Consider the following 21,207-nt stretch of genomic DNA (forward strand, 5'->3'; position numbering starts at 1 on the left):
CCGCTCTGCTGAGAGCCAATGTTTTCACTCCAGTGAAACTTTTACATTTAAACTATGACTTGTTTATAGATACACATAAGATGTGGGAGGCTTACAGCCATTTTTTTCTCCATCAAATGTTCGACAGCAGGAGTTTTGTTGCGTTCAATAAGTCGATTTTTCCACGTGCGCTCTTTGTGTATCAGACCCGTCTTTGTAATCTGCTGGATCGATGGCGAAACGGGGAACGGCGTGCTGTCAGACGACTGCAAACGCTTCGGAGGAGACCGCGCCGCGTGTGCAGAGGCAGCAGATCTGGACATGTCCGGGAGGAATGCGACTGATGCCAACCATGCAAGTCCTCGCAGATTTCACACAGCGATCATCGTCTGACTGCTGGGACATAGTTACAGAGCAGACAACGTGCAAACCAGTCCGGGGACTCGCACGGCCGCGAAAAGATAAATAGAAAAGTCATCCACGAGTTACAACTTCAGGCACAGGCCCTCATTTCAACTTGACAACAGTAGCTCTGAAAAAAAAAAAAGAAGTTAATTTAGTGTCTGCAGAGCGCTGGAAACTTGTCAGAAGAACCGACAGAGTGGAAAACATGTATAAGTAGGGCAGATATGATGATATAACATTATCTCATTTGGAGGGCTTTGTGTAACGCGAGGGGTCAGGGCATCACTCAGGCCATGTTGGATCATCTAAATGAGCCCTCTAACTATCTGGAACATTGGAAACTAATGACATTAGATCTAAATGCACTGTGTGACTCTAATAGGAATAAAACTGCACACATACACACACACACACACACTGCAGTCCATGATTTGGAGTGAGAGCACTGGCCATTTTACAAGGAGACTCCCTACAGACTGCTAATCTAATCATCTAGATCTGCAGATATGGGCCACAAACCTCTCTCGAATCTCTTTAAGGTTAAGAAAAACAAATTATAAGATGAAAGCCATCCATTTTATTGGGGACGCTCGTATAATATAATGTGATTCGGTACAACAGCCGTTAGAAAAGTAATAAGCCTCAGTTTGGCTTGAGACACCTTGAGAGGTTTAAGTTTGAGTCAGTGCTGCACTATGTTAACAGGTGTGTCTATATGAAACACCTACGGCAATATTGCATACTGAACGTCTGTGAACTATACTGAACTGTACGAATTAGTGATCGATGATTGCAGCTACTTCAAATAATAAAATAAGCTCAATTCCTGCACGAATGTATGACGACACCATCAGAAAAAACACATCTGAGCCGCGGTTCTGACGTGTCTGATGCATTTGCATTTGGAGCGTCTCTAACAAGCCCGAGTTCTGTTTGTCGGCGCCGTCCTTCCTTTTAGCTTGTCAAGCTGAGCCGTGCTAAATTAGCTGTCTGCAGTTTAACAGGCTGCTTGACTGTATTAGTGCTCGGCGCGCTGTAATTGAAGAACGAACGGAGGCATCGCGCCCCCCGCTGAGCGGAGCCCCGGCTCGCCGCTCGGCCCACACAATTCCCCGGCCCCGGCGCACACATAAACACAGTCTGCGGCAGCAGAGAGCAGACAAACATAACGCGGGCCGACACTGAGCAGACGTCCTTAAAATCTCCGTAATTGAAAATCCGGACCCGTCTCTGGATCCCCTGAGTGGGGATCCACTGCTCTGCGAAGGAGGATTTGATTTTAAACTAGCTTAGTTTGTAATGCCGCAGAGACACGTTAAGCCCAGAAATGTGCAGTTAGTGAGGAGACATGAGCATGAAGCTCATTTAACAAATACCACACCAACCAGCCAGAACATTAAAACCACTGATACGGGAGCTTATTACCACTGGTTATCTTTTTTTAATGGCATCTGATAGAGAGGGGGATACATCAATAGAAAACTACATTGAAAAGTTGGTGTTTGAAGCAAGAACAAGGGATAAGATTAAAGATTTGAGCAAGTATTACTGGGGCTGAATTTAAAACTGCAGCTCTTCTGGGGTTTTCCCGAGCTACGGCGGCCAATATCAATCAGAGGAGGAAGGAAAAGCAGCGAACTGGCCACAGGGTCACGGGCAGCCAAGGCCCGATGGTGCACGAGAGGAGCAGAGGCTCGTTCATATGGTTTGATTTCACAGAGGGGCAAGTGTAGTTCAGACTGCTGATTTAAAGATGTCAGGATACAGAGAGCATTGCAGATTTATTTTCATATAGTGGAAAAAAAACAAAGGATCAATTCAGTGAAGGTTATGTCTATTATAAATGATGACTACAAACACAAAAGGCTTAGAAACACTAACAATCATAACAGAAACATGTAAAAACACTTGTATTTCAGTGCATGTTGTAAAAACGTAGAAACCCACAATGCCATTCATGCATATATTCAGTTTTTGCCTTAAGCTTAACACCTACATGAAGCCAGAAAATAGATTTCCCACAAGGTTCTTTCAAAGGACCCACAGTGGTCGTCTTTGTGCACGAAACCTGCAGGCTTGGAGAGAAGGCATAAGGAATTCCTTCGACCACTTTATACATCCGCAGCAACGTTATTCTCCAGGAGTTATTCACTCATACTTAAATTCTTTAAATCTGGTTTTATGTGCCATTTATACACGGTAAAGTGCATTAAAAGGCATCGAAATGGCCAAAATCGCACATATTTCACCATTTTCAGCTTTGGAATGTTTGCAAAATGTTTCATATTTCTGTCTGGATTTTTAGTAAAAGGTGAGCTGGATGCTATGAGGTGCCAATATCTGACTAATTTAAGAATGTGTCGAGGAAAAAGTAAGATTCTTAATATCATCTACTAAGTGAATGAAATATGTGGTTGGAAACTTGCACTTGTTTGATATGTACAATGTTGTTCTTCAGCACATTTTCGAGCTGAAAGCATCAATTAGATGAAAATTTTGGAAGAATTAATGATTTCTCAGCACCAGTTTCAATGTTTACCACGATATTTAATGATGGAATTATACAATCACCATTAACTTCTTTGAAACGGATGTTAAAAAAGGCAAAAAAGGCATAGTCTTTTAAATGGTTCAAGTGCCAAACAAATGACTGAAATCTTTCACATAGAAAATGTGTGTATATGAAAAAATGTGGAATATATACTAAATACAGCAAACAACATATTTAGAAAAGCTTTGGAGACATATTCTGGATAACGATGAATCTGATAAGCTTTTGTTATTCTGCCAATGCCCTTAAAATTGTCTTTTTTCTGTACACACATATTATATAACAACTCTTCAGGTGAAAGTGGAACAGAGAGGATGTTTATCCTTGAATCCTTGTCATTTTCACATGCATGCCATCCATTTCATCTGTTTTTATTTTTGTGTAAAGTAAACAAAAAAAAAAAGAACAAAATGGTGCTGAAAACGTTTCTGATTCTGGAAAGAAAAAGTCGGGCTGTTTTGGGGATGTGGGCACGAGGAAGCCGCCTCAATCTTCAGTCACGCTGAAACATTTACAGAAATCACTTCCCTGCCTTACTTCCCCCATCATAACAAACAAACAGAGCGGTGCGCAAATTTCTGCTGCCATGAGATGAAGAAGTGCATTTCATCCTTTTTTTTTTTTTTAAAAGTGAAAACCCTCGGAGAGCACACCGGGTTGATTAAGGTAATCATCAGCGCAGACTGAATTCAGGCAGCGATGTGAGGGTCTGTGCTAATCTTCAATAAATTCAGCCCTCCAGCCTTTGGAATTTCATAACGGAAATCTCCTCACTTGTGCGCAGCTGGCTGTTACCAGACCTACAAGGGGGGGAGTTCACACATAAACACACACACACACGCAAACACACATCACTTAGCTCGCCGGCTAATTGCCGCGTGAAATCGCAATTCACGCTTCCACATGTTGTCGACATCTGCGCGCAATATATCTAATGCACCTCCACAGACGCATGGAAAACTCGGCTCCGCTATAACTTCTGTGTGTGTGTGTGTGTGTGTGTGTGTGTGTGTGTGTGTGTGTGTGAGACTCCGATTCGCCCCCAGCCGACAGCAAACAGACAGTCGCAGTCAATAAAACTTCAATTAAAACACAAATTCCAACCAATGAAGATCATGAAAGAGTCTTTTTGTAGCACATGCGGTGGCCGGTCTGGGATTGTTAACACTTCTCATTTTTAATGGGTCCCTGTAACTGTTGTTTATTCAAGCTATTTGGAGTCAGGAGCTGTTTGTGAGCGCAGAGGAGAAGAAAACAACAACACGTTTGTACTGAAATCAGAGAGAGAGAGTTCGACGGCTGCAAACCGGAAAAGTGAGTCATGCTTGCACTGCTAAATCTGAAGGTCAGACGAGCATATTCTGTATTATTCTATAGATTAGCATTTGAAGGCCACAAGGGAGAGGAAGAGGAAGAAGTCTGCATTTCAAGAGTGAAGTCAAAAGATTTTGGGTTTGGGAGGCAGCCAGTGTCATAAAAGGTAACATTTAAATGCATCTCCAATGACATGACAGCTTCAGCTGACGACAACCATTGACATGCATCGAGATGCCTCTCATTTAAAACGAAAGGATAAAACACACACACACACACACGTATCATATAACTTCATTCGCCAAAGGTCACTTTATCATTTTTTTTTAACTTTGTTCGTTAAATATTTTCACACTTTAAACATGTTTCGATCCCCAGTGTTTTCACTGTGTTCTCATTCTCAACTTTCAACACAGTTTTAACTTTATTGGTCAACATGATGACTTTATCCTCACCTTCGTTCAGACGCGTCTCATCATGTATTCTTGGAATGGTGAGGTGTTATGTTTCACAATCAATCCCTCTTCTGCGCTTCATCTTCCAGCCCTCCGTGTTAATCATGCTCTTTACCGTCCTCTTCCCCGCTTCATCAGTTCACTTTCTTCCTCCCGTGTGTTTTTGGATTAATGCTTTAGTCCAACCTCTGCCTCGGCTCCTGTGCTGCGCGGCGGCGCCCTCACCTCCTACATCAAATCAAATCAAACCCTCTCCTCATCCGTCTCCGTCTCCTCGTGGCCCTCCAACGGCACGCATCGCCTCCAAACTCCTGCCCCCGCCCTCCGCCGCCGTCTACCATAAATAAAAGCGCTCTGTCTTGATTTCGCCGTCCTCCGGGCCTGCTCACAGTTGGTTGAAGCGGCCCCGGGGTCTGCAGCCTCAGGGGGTTAAAGCACCGCGGACTACATGATGATCGCCTCCACTCTGTGACGTGTGTGTGTGTGTGTGTGTGCGTGTGTGTGCTGCATGAGAATCCTGGCCTCGGTAACAAAGACAGGAGCGGTACAGGTTGTGCCGATTGCAGCGATGACGAATCGCTGATTAGGATTGTTTAAAAGTTTCGACCTGTCTATTTATCTGAAGGCTGCCTCCCTTCCCCACCATTTCCTTCCTTCCATTAAATTGCAGTAATGCAGGTCAGATTCCACATTTCCTCTGCATTTCCTAACCAGACGGGCTCGATTCAGCGATCGGGACCAGCTCCATGCTCTCACACTTCACCGGCACAGGATGTTTCGCTTTGCAGAGCGGCCACGGATGAGGCCCATTATGCAGAATTCACAGCTTCTCCCACTTCTGAGAGCAAACTGTGATATTCAAGTCCTCCCATGTGGGCTGAAATCGAAGCACAACAGACAGGACTGAGTGTAAAAAACCCGATCGGCGCGTGCCAGAAACACAGCGCAGCAAGCCGGGCAGGTGGCAATGTGTCACAAATGCTGTCAGACGGGCCGCCGATAGCATCGGGCCGATCATCCAGAGAGGGAGAAACGACGACGGTGATGAGTGTTTTCTGCAGGCCTGCAGCGGCGCCGCAACGAAAATAACAGACGACTTTTTAAGCACACATCATTCATGTTGCCTGAAGTGATGTTTTTTTTTTTTTTTTTTCATGATCTCTTATCTCTCAAGGAGCTAGTTGTGCTAAGTGGCTCGGTGATGAAAGATGAAATTCACAGAGGTTGCTGTAGGAGAGATGCAGTTTTCACAGTTTTTTTTTTTGAAACTGCCTCCAAATGAGAGTGACAAGAAAAAGAGAAGTAAGCGTCTCCTCCCTGTACTGGTGTCAGCAATGCTTCTGCTGAACCGGGGCGGCTGGATTTCTTTATTTCGCACTTCTGACGTGATATGCATATCAATGGCGCTTTTATGGAATCGTGCTGCATGCATTTTGAAACATGCATTGCTCGTCTCAGCCAATGTTGTTTTTTTTTTGCATTCATTGCTTGCTCCAAAAACATATGGTAGGACATTTAGTATGCTGACTGGAGAATCAACCTGTGATGCATGCAGAGATGTCTTATTTGGAGTTTTTAAGCTTATTTCCGCAGTAAATTTGACGGCGTGGCGTCGCTCTCCAGTGAATCGAAGGTGACAATCGCAACAGCAGACCTGAGTATGCAGGAAGAACACTACAGCTGTGTTAATCACGCACAGTGCAGTCAGGAAGTAAATATAGCTAACCAAACCAAAACGGGAGAAGTTGTTCAATTAGCCTTGGCAAGTAGCCAGTAAAAAAGATGAAGAGCGCAGATGTGATCCAGCACTGAAAAGTATTGCTCATTGCATGTGACCTTCTGCAGCATTTCTACTCGCTGGTCGGAACTGCAGCTTGCAGCAGCAGTAAGAAGGCAGCGGTGAAACTCAAATTACGGTCTCATCTGGGATGGCAGGAATCGCATCGCGAGTCGCCGTCTTTAATGGGTCCGTCTCATTCCCCCATTGCCTCGTACAATCCTGCACGCACCCGAGCACCAAGAGTGAAAGCCGTCGTGCAAACACAACGCTGCAAGCAGCTTGGAGGTTCAGCGTTTTCGCCCGTGAACGCTTTGACAAACAAACACGTTGAGGAGTAATGAACAGTCAACGCCGCCAGTGCTGAGCAACCTGTAATGTATCACCTGCCAGGAATGTATATGCTTTGACCATTTACAATTTGATAAAGCCAATAATGTAATAACTTGCCAAAAGTGTAATGGCAGAGCAAAATATATATGTTTTTTTCAACCCTAATTGAAAGACAGTGCTGCGAATTATGTTTTCTCAATGGCTGAATATGACAAGTCTGTTATCCACTAAGCAGATTTGTGATAAACTGCACAAAAAGCTGCAAAAAACTAATATTAATTTCCCTGAACTGCAGCCCCACTGATGTATTAGTATAATTCTTACAATTGTGAGAGATTTTTTCACATGCTACTCCAAAATATTTTTATGGCTCACATATCCTTTCACACAATTCCTATTGACAAGTTATAATATTATTGGCTTTTTTTTTTACATTTACAATGGCCAAAGTAATGAGATGATTGGCAGGTTTTGCAGTATTGGTTGTATTCATTTTTCCCTTTGCACCGTTTCCTGTGCCTGCTCATATGGAATTATTAAGTTTTTCTCTGTAAAAATGGCTTTGAATCACCATGCTGTATATGGCACAATGTAATATAATTAAACTGAAATAGAAGTTAATCTGAATCTGTTATTATTACATTCTAGACAGACATTAAATAAATAAATAAATAAATAAATAAATAAATAAATAATTTAACCTATTCAACCTTATTGACGGCTTAGGATTTTTAATAACTGGTGCATTACCTGATCGGTTTAAGCCCTCAGGATCAAACGAAAGAGCTAAAAATCTCAACTTTCAACCTACATGAGGGCTTGGCAACTTCATAAAACCACATTCTGTAAACACAGAGACTTATAGTAATTCTTTTTAGTCAACTGACAAACACCAGTCCAATACTCGCTCTCTTTAGACTCAAAAGAAGAAATATGAAGCCTTCTTTAGATAATTGCTCCGCTATGTGTTCCAGCCTGGTGTCTGCCTTGTGTGGTAACGGCTAAAAAGGCTTTCTAGGCTTGTTAGAAGCATCAAACAGCTTCCTGTTGCGGCAACGTTAAATAAGTACAAGAGACATGACGGTAAGACCAAACCAGAGAGGTAAAAACATGTAATAAAACCCGATGGAGGCGGGGGAAGTGGGGAGGCGGTGAAAACGGTGCAGGCACTTTATAGTGGAAAGTTCAATTCAGTGGTTTTATTTTACTTGACAGTCTTTAAAGTCACAATAGTTAACGGATTCATTCAATATGCAACATTTATTGAGAATAAAATCAATTGGAAAGTCTTGTTTTTTTCTCGTGTGATTCTCAGGTACTCATCACTGTTTGAAAGAATTAAGAATATGGCTTCCCGCTGATAAAGTGTTTACAGAAGTGATTTTATTATGTTTGCATTATATTTGAGTAATATAAAAAATAAAAAAATCTACGTGTGCTCACACTGCGAGCGTCTGAGAAGTTGGAGTACAGGATTCTGTTATCAACCGCTGCATGAGTTGGCATCTTAAGCAGTCGATACCCAGAGGACTGAGAAGTAGCCTCCGCAGAGAATGCAGAGTTCTTCTGTTATGACAGGAGGGAAAAGGAGTGGAGAAATCACACACACACACACACACACACACACACACACACAGACACACACACACACACACACACACACACAGTGTAGTCAGAATCACAGGCTGTCAGGCAGTGTTTACTGCGCTCTCTCTACCTGGATGACTATCTTCTCTCGGTCCACCCTGCCTCTCATCCCGCTTCCTTCACAAATACATCACTTTTCACTTTTTCCCTCCACAAGCACAAGACAACTAGAACTTGCCTTGACTGGCAGATTGAGCCGCAAAAGAAAGAAAGAAAGAAAAAAAAAACCCTCCATCTGTCTTTGGAATATAAACTACAAATTAATGTCAATCACAAACCGATGGGCTCACAAGATTTTTTTCTTTTTTTAATCCATCTTGTCTGCAAGTGTCCTTAGTGGTGTAACCGAGTCCCAGCCGGACAGCGATTCTCGTGATGGAGGTCAGAGCTGAGGCCCACCCGAGCACACACCGTAGCACAGGCACGGCTTTGTACTGTCAAGCTTTATGGCTTCTCCTGAAACATGCGCTGGTGTGTGGCACAGACGAGGAGAGCGGAGTGGAACGACGGGGAAACGGTGTGTGTGTGTGTATGTGTGTGTGTGTGTACACAGGGGCTGTAATGTGTTAACGCTGAGCTGCGAGGACAGCGCTGGACTTTTGACCTCCTCGATGCTGTATTTGCTCAGCGCGGAGATGATGGGGTGATAAAGAGGTGCTGCTCCGTCTCCTCGGAGCGACTCCGCGGACACGAGGGGGGTGAAGGAGAATTATTTCAGCCTACAGCCGACACTCCCTGCACTGGCAGCGACCACCGGCCTGATGATACAGAGATTAATGCAGCATCAAAGTGTGCACCTCCAAACTGAACTCCATCTGCTCGATCGGTGTCACTCTAACAGCGGCGTCGAATTACAGACTTCAATCGGCAACGCTGACTTGAAGCACATTTGCTTTCCACAGGCGTAAGAACTTTCTATGCAGCCGTGCTGAAGCGATGTCCACAGAGGGTCCGAAAGCTCTGCTTCATGTTTAGTTTGGCACATGCATGCCTTTGTCTGCAGTTTGTTATGGGAAGACGGAGGAGGAGGAGGAGGAGGAGGAGGAGGAGGAAGAGGAGAAGTGGGGCGCAGAAGGAGGAAGTTTGTGTTTGTGCAGAGGGCGACAAGCAGCAGCAGCATTCCAGCAAATCCAGATCCTATTAGCCTCAATAACAGCAACGAGCTGCAGACACACAGATAAGAAGCAACCCCCCCAGCACACTCCGTCTCCATTGATAACATTACCAGATGATAGATGAGAGCCGATTTTCAAGTTGTCAAAATTGTACATAAAGTTGATATAATCTCACAACTGCTTTTCTTAAATAATGCCAATACATCGCTTGTCCTCCGGATTATTGTTAGAAATGTATAATCTGTGTAATAAACAGACAATAATGCTGCATCTAAACTCACAATATTTTCCAATGAAGCCTAACTTAGATAAAAAATGAAGCTGATATAATTAAAAGCAAATTAAACCCTGGACAGGTTATTTAATTCTATATTCTCATTGGTAAATACGACTGTTTTTTACTGCCTTCCTTCAAGATTTCAATTTTTCAATATCATTTGATAATACGCAAACTAACATTTTATTAGCTGGGCTGCTTTGGATGTGTGTATTTATGTTTACATTTTAAAAAAAAAAACCTGCAGGTATTTTCATCTTTGCATATGATTGCATTGGCAAAGTGTGTCCACAGATAACGTACTGACCTGAGAATCTGACTTATCCTTCATTTTTATTCTTGTCCTTTACATTCAGAGATCAATCCATTCTGCATATAATAAATAATGTAAAATCATGGCAGCTCAGGTTTTTGAAAAAAATTGTAAAACAATGACTCTACTTTAATATTTCTTGACGTTTTTCAATGATTAACAACTTCCTTTAATCAAAATATTTGGTGGGCCCCTGTCCCAACTTTTTATCCTAAGAAAATGCCAAACTTTAACATTTGATGTGTTGTGTTCATGCAGTTTTGCATCAAATATAACATTTAGCTGCGTGTGCATCGTTGGCTTTTAATATAATTAATATTTTCCCATAAATTCCTAACTTTTCCATACTTATTGATTACTCTTTGATGCACATTTGCTGACTTCGCCACTAATGTATGTGTTATTTTAACATCTTACTGCAGAGGGATTCGACTGAGGTTAGTATGGCACGCATTCTGCTGCATGTTGACAGGCAGTTTAGGGTGAGTTATGGCTATGATCTTCTATAGACCTCTAGCTATTCCTCCAAAACTGCACCCTGGCTCTGGTTTGTAATCTGAGTTGATATCTATGGATTAGGGGGATTACTCTGCACCTGTCTCCCTGTTATTGGACTCTTTTGGGGGCTGAGAAGCACTGCGTCATCTGGCCCATCTCCATGAGTCGCTCGGCTGCGAGGAAGGAAAAGACGGAGACGGGGACACAGACTGCAGTAAATGCGACTGGGATTGGAAAGTAATCTCGGGTTAAACATCGAGATGATGTGAAGTTCTGGTGGCTTCTCCTCGCTTCTTTATTACGACACCCGCCGTCTCTTCCCTCTGTTTCGCATCTTTTCTTTCCTAATATACGACCCGGAATCCAAATTGGCTCCATTATCAGGTTTCATCCATTAATATGAAACTGGCAAAGTAAGCGGAAACTTCATGTTAATTTCTACTGTTTTATCTCCTATACTCTGCAGCCCCTTGGCCTGATGGTACCAAAGAGCAGAAAATTAGGTGGAAATGATCAAAGAATGAGGCTGCCTGTGATTATTAGTGAAGTTCTTGTTTCACTAAAACGTGACTTTAATCTCAGATGCTCAGGAACAAACTGCAAGAACACATCAAAGGGCTAATCTGTTGGAAAAATTAAAAAAAAAAAAAGTTCCTCTGGCAATGAATTAAGGTCTGAAGCTGGCATCGTTTGCTCCCCATTACCTGAGTATCTAAAATTGATCAAACACTTCAGGATACACACCGTGGGCGCGGGTCGCTTTAAAGTATTGTTGAAGGTGTAAATGTGACGCCGAGGGCGGAAAGTGAGTCACGCGTGTTGCTCCGGACAGGTTTCCTCTCAATCAGCTGAATTTTGTCCTCGCTTCCCCATCAGCGGACTCCCACGCGCAAACGCAGAGACTGGCGACGCCATAAACAGCCTCATAACATCGACGCAGTGACACAGCGGCACAGATCAAAAGTGTTTCTCGGTGATAACCCGTTGAGAATATGATTACGAGCTATAACTGTCAGAGGTAATGCATTATTGAGTTGTTATTGAGTGGTTCAAACACTTTTCTTGCGAGCTACTGGCAGTCGTTTCTCTCTTTACTGTTGTGATATTTCACACTTTGATGCAGTTGTTGCTTGTGCCTCTGTTGCTGCTGTGATTACGGCTGCTGCTCTCGCCGGAACAGTCGCAGAGCGGCGAAGACCCACATCTGTCGACGTATGTGTATTTAAAGCGGAGGAGAAATTAGAAACGTCACCTTTTAATGGCTGCTGCTCTCGCATTATCTCTATTCTGCTCCAACTTATTGCTTTCTTTAACTTAATGTGTACAGTCTAATTTATCGTTAGTTAATTGCCTTTTTGTGCCCCATGAATCCATCTTCTATAGTTTCTGCGGTTGCTCTCTCTGTATTTTCCGGCTTGTTTTAGAAAACACTGCCTCCTCTGCTGATGAGGACCCACACGGTCCGCTGAGAGACTGCATCTGATACCAAGTTTTACAAAGATCTGCAAACTTTAACTTGACCTGACATGTCCTCCAAACTGTGGCTGCTACCCTCATCTCGCAGCAATTCTTCTCACTGTTTTTCCACAGTGAGACGAGTTTTGGTGCCAATTCCTGCAGCCCTCTTTAAAGCAATGCTTCGTCTTTTTTTTGCATAATTTGTTCAAGTAATTTCCTGCACTGTGCTGCAGCGGTTACCACTCTCACCTCACGATGAAGATATACTGGAAACCTGTCTTGGATGTATACGGCCTAAATCCACAGTCCCCTTTAAACATTAATCTTATACAATGACTTTGTCTACTTGCATGGTACATGATAAAGCTCCAGCAGAAAAATTCATAATGACCAATTTAACAAAAAAGTATACTTTTCTCACACATACACAGGAGAAACAAGCAAATTCTACAAAGAAAGGTCATGGCCCAGATTATAACCAAGGCCTTCAGGTTTGAGTGTCAACATCTTCAACACATTGTTTCTTTAAAGTTCACTAAAATACAACATCCATCTGCCGACGGTTTAGTCGACGTTGCTCTTGCCAGTAGTCACACAAAATTGTTTCTACTCATAAAAAGTTTCACTCACAAACAAGATTGTGCAGAGAAATTAATCTGTCCACATGAAACCATAAAAACACCCAGTATTTAAACCAGCAATGCTGCCAAAGAAATACACCAAAAACAGAAAACACGAAGAACACATGTGAAACTTTCCCACAGCTTGAGCAGCCGCCGAAGCGCTTTGCACTGTTAAACCCATTCACACACACACATTCACACACACCACACCAATGGAGGCGGCTGCCAATGAAGGAACTCGATCCATCCACTGGGACTCAGGGTCTTCTTGAGAAACACTTCGACATGTGAACAGCGGGAGGTGGGGAATCTAACCTGCTACAACCACTCCACCAGCCAAGCCACAGCCGCACCACAATGGCAATTATGGTCACGCAGTCCGTTTTCCATTTGCATGGACAGAGAAATCCAAGAAAAAAACTAAAACATGTGACAACATGTTGGTACAACAATCACAAACTCAGCACCAAAAGATCCAACCAAGGAAAAAAACTGGTGTGCATAAAAGTGAAGTCATCTCTGTATGGATGGGATCTAAAACTGCTGAAAACTGACGTTATTAAACCCATAAACAAAGAAAATGTGAGGGAATTTGTCATCTATCAACAGGTGCGGGATCATGTATCTATATATTTCTATACAAAGGCTTTCTTAAAGAAATGCATCCTAAAATCTTGGAGAACAATAATTTGGCCGTGGTGACCTGAAGGGTGGAGGAAAGGGCTTGAGATTGGAAGACTACAGGTTCAAATCCCATTGAACTTTGACCCCACCACCTCTCTGGCCTCCACTGGTCATGTAGTTGAGCTTTAACTATGAACATGACGGGTTAAATACAGGAAAGTCATTTCAACAAAGTATGGCTCCTTCTTTCTTAAATGTCATCTTGAAGGATGATGAGGCAACATGTCGTGGGCAGCAGGTGGTGTTTAGATGACATTTTGGAAACTATCGAGTGAAACTACAAGTCTGTCAGAGGAAACTGAGTTCAAAGGCAGAAAAGATTTTTTTTTTTACCTGCAACTGCATAACCTGCAGATTTGGATGATGAGAAAAGAAAAATCCCACAAATTGTCCATAAACATCCCGCCAGGCAGTGTAATATATCACACTTTGTACTGTAAACTTAAAGTTTGATATGCGATATCTATTTGAACGGTACGATGCTGAGCAAAGACTGTTTAATTCAGCAGATTGGGGAATCTGCCTAGCAAGACGTAACAAGAAATAAAAGACCGAATATTATGTTTGAAAATACCATCTGTTTTCTCAGAGACCTCGTTTTCCTCCAATATTTCTCTCTCCAAGGAGACAGAAAAGTTTCCCTTGACTTACTTGTAAGAAAACTTTTCAATGCAAAGTCCTCCTTTAGAGTTTTAAGCAACAGTTTGTAACATTGCTGAGTATTTGGCAACAACAGCTAACAGCGTAGGATGGATGGTAATGGTATATTACATAGTAATTAAAGTATTCTAGGAATCATTCAGCTTCAGAATGACGATCAGTTGACATCAAAGGCTCAAACAATATCTTCTTGCTCTGAAAATGGTGCCATCTAAAGCACCATATCTACATTCACGAAGGGAAAGTAATATGAAAAATTGCTCAGTCTGATGATAAAGCCTGATTTTACAACTCCGTCAATCTCAAAGTGGGTTAAACAATCAGTTACATTCAAATCCAACACCTTATTGTCAATCCGATATAACACTACACCCGCGAAAAAGGTTTCACTGCAACGCTCTCCAGTGTTGCTGAATGAATGACGAAACAGGAGAAATGTGTGGCTAGACTCATTGATTCACATTGCCCAAAGTCACTTTGTGTTTCAGAAAAAAAAAAAAAAAAAAAAAAAAAAGCCACCAGCCTTGTTATTAAAAGATGACCTGCTCTATGAGCTGAGCTACAGCCGGCCACAAATCACAATTGATTGTATGTGTTTGCAATCGGCACAGAAACCAACCAATGGAATCCATGTTCCGTAGTCGTGCCTACAGAGGATTGCTGTAGAGCAAACCCGATACGAAAGTCTATTATATGGTCATGCCTCGACACTCAAACACCCTTTGTACTTCTTGGAGGAAAGAAACTGACAAACGTCTGGACATAACTGGAAGCTAAACCCATTTCATATCACAGCGTCCGCCGACTTCTCGCTTGCTGGGCTTCACAGCGTTATCAGGCAGCGTCTGAAGGTTCGGGATGAGTAACTATGTGGAACGGATCGGTGCCGAAGCTCCGGCGAAGTGTCTGATCTTTGAGATTCTTCAGCCGACTGGAAACACTGACCGGAAAAAGAGGGAGACCGTGCCTGTCGTCTGTCGCCTACAAATGGAGGTGCGCAGTGACGATTAGCTCAACAAGCTCCTGGAGGCAAATTCTTCACTGATTTCAGGTGTCCTGACTCCCACAGTAAAGATCCACAAAGTGGAAATGATAACGGCGCCAATCTTTTATAATATTTTTTGGAAAACACGTTGCATAAAAGTACAACCGCCACTGCGACACAAAAGAAATGATTTCTGGTATTAAAAATTGCAGGGCTCCAATCACACGACAGTTCAGACCCAAGTTCTTGATTGCGTCAAGAGTTTCAAAACAGAGCATAACAAGTCCCATCAGACAATGTGTCTCTCTTTCTCGCTGCCTGTCTCTTCGCTGTTCTTCCTCCCAGATAAGCGGTAGTTTTGTATGTAAATGTCAGCAACCCTGGCAAAGAAGAGGAAACAGATCCAGAGTGATGCGGGGGTGAGCCCAGCTGATATAAGATTTTCCATTCACTGATAACAATGCACAGACGGGCACACACACAGACACATGCCGAGAAAACAATAACACATGAGCTCACGCCACCACCATGTGATCCGCGCCAGAAACAGCGTGCTCGTCAAAAGGGGGCCACAGCAACTTCCTACAGATAAACTCACACATCTGTTGACGAATACAGCGCGAACAAAAACACTCTTTTATGCTCTATTTTTTTTTTTCTTCTGAGGCTGCCGGGCCTCTCATAGGAGACACATTTCAGTAATATCATATCGCTTTGCTCCAGGCAAACTGGAGTGTTTACTGGAAAGAAGTTTTCTCCTCACAAATCTTATTCCAACGAGTTAGAGGAAACGTCGGATGTGAATGCAGTCGCGTATTGAAACACTGATATTCTATAAGGCAATGCAGTCGCTTTCCTGGGAAACAGGAGAGTCCAGGGGGGATTGATGTGGAGTTAAATGACATGGTCAAAATGACTTTATTTCTGCCAAAATTCAAGTAAATAGCATTTCAGCGTCTATGGTGTTGTTGATGCACCTAAGAAATCATGTTACAGAATCATGCCGTGAGGACACCTTCGACAACAAAAGAATGGAGTAAAACACACCAGATTTCACACATCAAATAGGTGTTTATGCCGTAATTCAAACCTAAAACAGTACATGTTTTTTACTTTCGCACAAATATATGAAAACAGCGACACATTGTCATATTAACAAGTTTCCAATGTATGCTTATTTACACATCAAGATGATCTGCACCAACAATAGAAACGCACCTATATGAGGCCTTGGCTCTCTGACACCTTCTGGGTGAAGCTACGAATCTTTTTCTTAGCTGAAAGCTGCACCGTGTTTACAAGATTAAGTGTTAACATCGTACATGTGCTGTTTTCTGCTCGACAGCTAAAGTGGATGCAAACAGCTTCCTGCTGAGGCTGTGAGAACATTCAGATTGAACCAAATCACTGAAGCCACAGGTCCAAACACGAAAAAACAGCAAGCTGAGAGATAATCTGCAGCCCTGCGGAGGTCAAGAGCAACCAATGGGCTGGATGATGAGGCTCTCATTCTCATAAGATGATTCAGAGTCAACGTGAAGACAATTAATTCATTTAACCAGGAAAATGGATTCTCCATTTTTTTCAAAATACTTGAAAAAAAATTAATGTATTATGCTTCATTGGCCTAAAATACAATATGAGCATATATGAGACAGATAAAGTCAGATTTCCAGATGATCAAAAGGGTAGATCCAGTCACCGAGCCACAGAAAATGGACCTTTTTGAAAACGGCTTCCGAGGCGAAAACTTTCCACAGCACTCTGACCATGAGAGCACTTGCCTGTAAACTGGGGAAATGTGACTTTATACGAGAAACTTTTCTGAAACGCAAATGCAAAAACAAGTGTTTTGAAACGTCATGTAACCAGGGCTTCGAAAACATCAATTTCCTTGAAAAACATATCTCGGGAATGTCGGAGGAAACCACATTTTGGATTAGAGTAGCCCTTCCTTTTCTAATACGCCTGAGGAGATCGCGTAAAATCTGAGAGTTTCAGGGAACTGTTTTCAAGTCCTGGTTCCAAAAGGAATGCCGTGTAAAGCAATGCAAATTGCAGTGGTTTGATGTGGTAACCCCTGTAAAGACAGAGGAGCCAAAAAGAACCTCCTATCGAAACAAAAAAGGAGAAGCAGAAGATCCAGCTGCAATTGAAATGAACACGTCTCTAACCACGTTAATACGAAATGGCACAGAGTTAGACAACTACTTTAAACTACTTCATCTGTGCTGCTGCAAAAAAAAATCAAACAGCTTATTGCTCTTGAGAGCTGCTCGTGGTATTCTCCTTCATCTGGGCGCGAGCTGTCCTTCCTCGCCTCTGAGCTACTGTGATAATGTGCAGTCGGTGTGTTCAAGTTTTTTTTGTGAGTGCGGCTTGCACTTAGCCACAAAGATCAAGGCAAAGTGTGTTTGTGTGTGTGTGTGTGTGTGTGTGCGTCTTTGTACTTAATTCATGTGTGCCCGTGTGTGTGTGTGCTCTTTAAAGAAGTGAATGATACAGAAGGGAGACTTCAAAGCGCCTCTTTCATCAGCTTGACTGAAGACATACAAACCGGGCACCTACACATTGTGTGCGTCTCTTTCACCAGCAGGTCTGGCTTTGTCTGGCTCGTACTATAGAGAACCCAACGACACACAATCACGGTGCAAAAGTTTGGAGAAAAGTCAAACAAATGAGCTTCAGACTCAGCAAAAAGTGATAGAAACTAAACCTGATGCTTTGCCGAACTATTTGTCTGGAGAAAGTTTGCATCATAACCACAGCAGAGCAACAGATACGCAACAGCTTTCCTCTTAATATCCTGGTTGGCAAGTTACAGCAGCTCCCATGAAAAAAAAAAGGAAAAAAAAAAATCAATAGGAAGAAGATTTCAGGGATCCTCCGTTTCTCTCTATTCAAGTAACTTCAGCAAAGCCTTGGGGGCAGACTTATCACTATAACCTTGCAGTTCAAACACTGCTGCCAGCCGTAAGCACTGAAACGGCACAAAGTGAAGAAACACGTCGCTCGAGGACACGGGACCAGAAAAAAAAAACTGAAGAGAAATCGTCACACGTTTATAAAGAAAAACAAAGCACCAAAATATTTACAGGCAAAGTGCCCAAACAAGGACCCGGCAGGTTACCACTGAACTGTGAGCTGCGGAGCGCTGATGGTGAAATGTGAGAGTAGCATCACATTGTTAATAGTGACACCAAACTGTCATCCCACCCTCCTTTAGAGACGAAGGGCAAAAACACATCTCAAACAATGAGCGGTTGCCAGGAGCCGGCAGAAATAGTTGAAGTAAAAGCGTATTTCTGTTGTGAGCCAAGCAGAAAGTAGAAAGACATCTAAGGAAGGGAGAACTGTCTGTTTTTTGGTGTTATGTTGTCCGTTCAGAGGGAATCAGAGGGAGAAAATACCACCACAGACACAAAGTTGGTAATGAGAATCAGAAACACGCTGTCAAAATGATTACTGGCTTTCCACTGAGCAACATCATCTGAGATTTACACAAACAGGAACAATGTTGCCAAGCGGTTACTTGCATCCCGTTGAGTATACGAGGTTAAAAACTGCTGCATGGTTGCTTTTTTTTTTTTTTCCCAAGTATTTATTACCCCTGTTGGCTGACGGCCTGGTGCGGCTGCGGGACCGGCTTCGCTGACGCTGCAGTCGGGATTTGCCCAGGAATCTGTAGTAGTAGGACGGTCTTCCAGACCCTTTCCTTGAAATTCCAGCCATGGTGATGATCCCCACACTCAGAAACCGAAAGAGATCCACACGCAGGTCCTCTTGAAGTTGTACCGGCAAAGATAAACAGCGGGCCAAGTTTGTGGAGTCAAACTCTGTTTATCGCAAACTTTGCTTGAGAGTCCACTTGCTGACATACACATCTACTTGAGTTAAAGTCCTCATAGAGCTGTATCAGGTTTAAATCCACTTCGCGCTGCAACCATTTCCCATTCCAGATAGAGAGAGGAGGAAGATTAAAACATCAAACATCCACTTCTGCTCGGTACTCGTGTCCTGTCCCACGAGCTCAGGCTGCTGCTCCGGCTCTAAACACTCCCCCTCATAAGTTTCCCACAGTGAGGTCCCACAGGCACGGTGTCCGGAGCACTGTGTGAGTGTGTATCCTGAATGACAGGAAAGCCGTCCCTGTTCCCAGTGCAAGAGCGCACCAAAGGAATTTTATACACAATCATGAAGCCAAAGTCTCGCTTTCTTGAAGCAGGTAGAACAAGAGTCTTGTAACACAGATGTGCACACAATCACTGTCTCTCCCTCTCTTGTGTGTGTGTGTGTGTGTGTGTGTGTATGTGAGTGTGTGTGTGTGAGTGGAGGAACACGGAGGGGGAGCGAGAGCATGCTATGTGGCCGAGAACAACAGGAGAAAACTTTGGGATGCCTTGAAAATGTGTGCAGATAAACTCTTGAGCGGAATGGAGTTAACAAGGCAGCAATCAGATGACAGCATGCTTCACTTCCCCTCCGTCGACCGGAGCAATCGACCCTCATGCTTCCAGATACGAAAACATGTGGCGCGGCGCACAGGCCTGACTCATAAAGAATGTTTACCAACGGCTGAGTTTTTAGCCGAGCGGCTCCTGATCCAGCTCACGTTCCAGGTTTTACAATCCAGCCACTTTAATTTGCCTCCTAGGGCAAGAAAGGCATGGCTGGGAGTGACAGCCTATCAGCAGCAGATGTAAATAGGCTGTAAAGAGTTTCGCACAACCAATGGGTGCGCTGTGAAGACGAGGGTCAGGCAGGCTGACCAGAGTCCATGAGTAATTAAAATGGCACATATGAAAAGCCATCAGGCGGCTTGAGAACATCCAGGCTTCTGCTTCTGACTTGTGGTTCCAAACATAACCACGACCTTTAATAAGTTCATAGAAAATGACCATTCTTGCGATCCTAATCAATTCCTTCATTCTTGTTTTCAATCCGGACGCCGTGATGTCCTACTTCCAGCAGGAACCCATCAGGACCACAACCTTATTTGCACAGTCGGAAACATCAAAAGCTCTGCTCCCGGGATAAATTTGCAGGGCCGGTCCTGGACAAATTGGCAGTCGTTTGAAATCTGTGTCACTTGGAGATGCTTTTTTCCGTGCGGTGGAATGATTCATTTCAAATCATTTTGAGATATTTTGAAATCCTGCGACAGACTCCCAGGCTTCCACAGCCTCCTCTTTTGAACCCTGCAGAGAGCTCTTTAGATCTCAGGATGACGACACGGCACACTTCAGTAGCGATGAGGGAGCGACAGATGTCGGATGTTTGAATAAGGACATGGCTGTAATACTATGCATCTGAAGGTGTGACACATAGGGTTGCATATATACCTATACCGGTTAAATTCTGCATAAATTATTTATTAAACACACCAACAACTTTCACTGTAGGTGCATTTCAAACAATTTAGGGTTCAAATAGTTTCAGAGAAATGGCTAGGATCTCCAGTTTCACTAAGTCCTGATCTACTGAAGGTTTGTGCACATAAAAACAGGTGGAAACTGAAAATTGCACACACGTACGGTGATCGACGGCTGGGACTCTACTGACAGGAAATAACACACACAGTCCAGTCAGCAGGTTTGCCTTCATTAATGCGAATGATGAAGAATATGCTATCGATTGCACAATGTACTGGTGGGAATACATGCTTACCAGATGAACGTAAATAGATGCAATGCAATATGCAAAGTCTTCCTTGTTTGAGATTGCATATGATTTGAAAAGGAGGTGTTGCTGTTACTGTGGTGAGAAGAATTCCCTCATCTGGTTCCCCCAACACTGTTATTTGTGAGTTTTTCAAAGATATTCTTGAATCATGTGATTATTTCTATAGCCCCGTTTGAATGTTTTTAGTCACCTGTAACACCAATCCACCGTTGTCGTCTGTTCATAATCACTTCTGTATAATCACCATTGTTAATGTTCATAGTGTGCTGTTCTCTGTGTGTGTGGTTTCATTACAGAAACAACCAACGGCGCCCACTTGTGGTCCTACTACATCATTTTCAGGGTTTCTGCCATTTCAGGGCAAAATGTCATCATTTTCAAAATGTTGCTGTGAAAACGCAAAACTTTTCTGAACCAAAAACTCAAAAACTTTGTGTTTTCACCTGAAATG

General features: G+C 43.0%; 1 protein-coding gene across 5 annotated transcripts in view; it reads right to left on the reverse strand.

The window, feature by feature from the left end:
• The window catches only part of dab2ipb (DAB2 interacting protein b), a 175,623-nt gene that overhangs the window by 90,658 nt on the left and 63,758 nt on the right, over positions 1-21,207 (reverse strand). For 2 of the 5 annotated variants that reach the window (XM_030085473.1, XM_030085472.1), the window contains exon 1: positions 18,683-19,368. The exons of the other annotated variants lie outside the window; for them this stretch is intronic. In XM_030085473.1, coding sequence (XP_029941333.1) covers positions 18,683-18,806 — 124 coding nt within the window. In that variant the 5' untranslated portion in view covers positions 18,807-19,368. Of the gene's footprint in view, positions 1-18,682; positions 19,369-21,207 lie in introns of those variants that run through there. 5 annotated transcript variants of the gene reach the window in all.

The sequence above is a fragment of the Salarias fasciatus genome (genome assembly GCF_902148845.1).
Source record: "Salarias fasciatus chromosome 7 unlocalized genomic scaffold, fSalaFa1.1 super_scaffold_4, whole genome shotgun sequence".
Lineage (NCBI taxonomy): Eukaryota > Metazoa > Chordata > Actinopteri > Blenniiformes > Blenniidae > Salarias > Salarias fasciatus.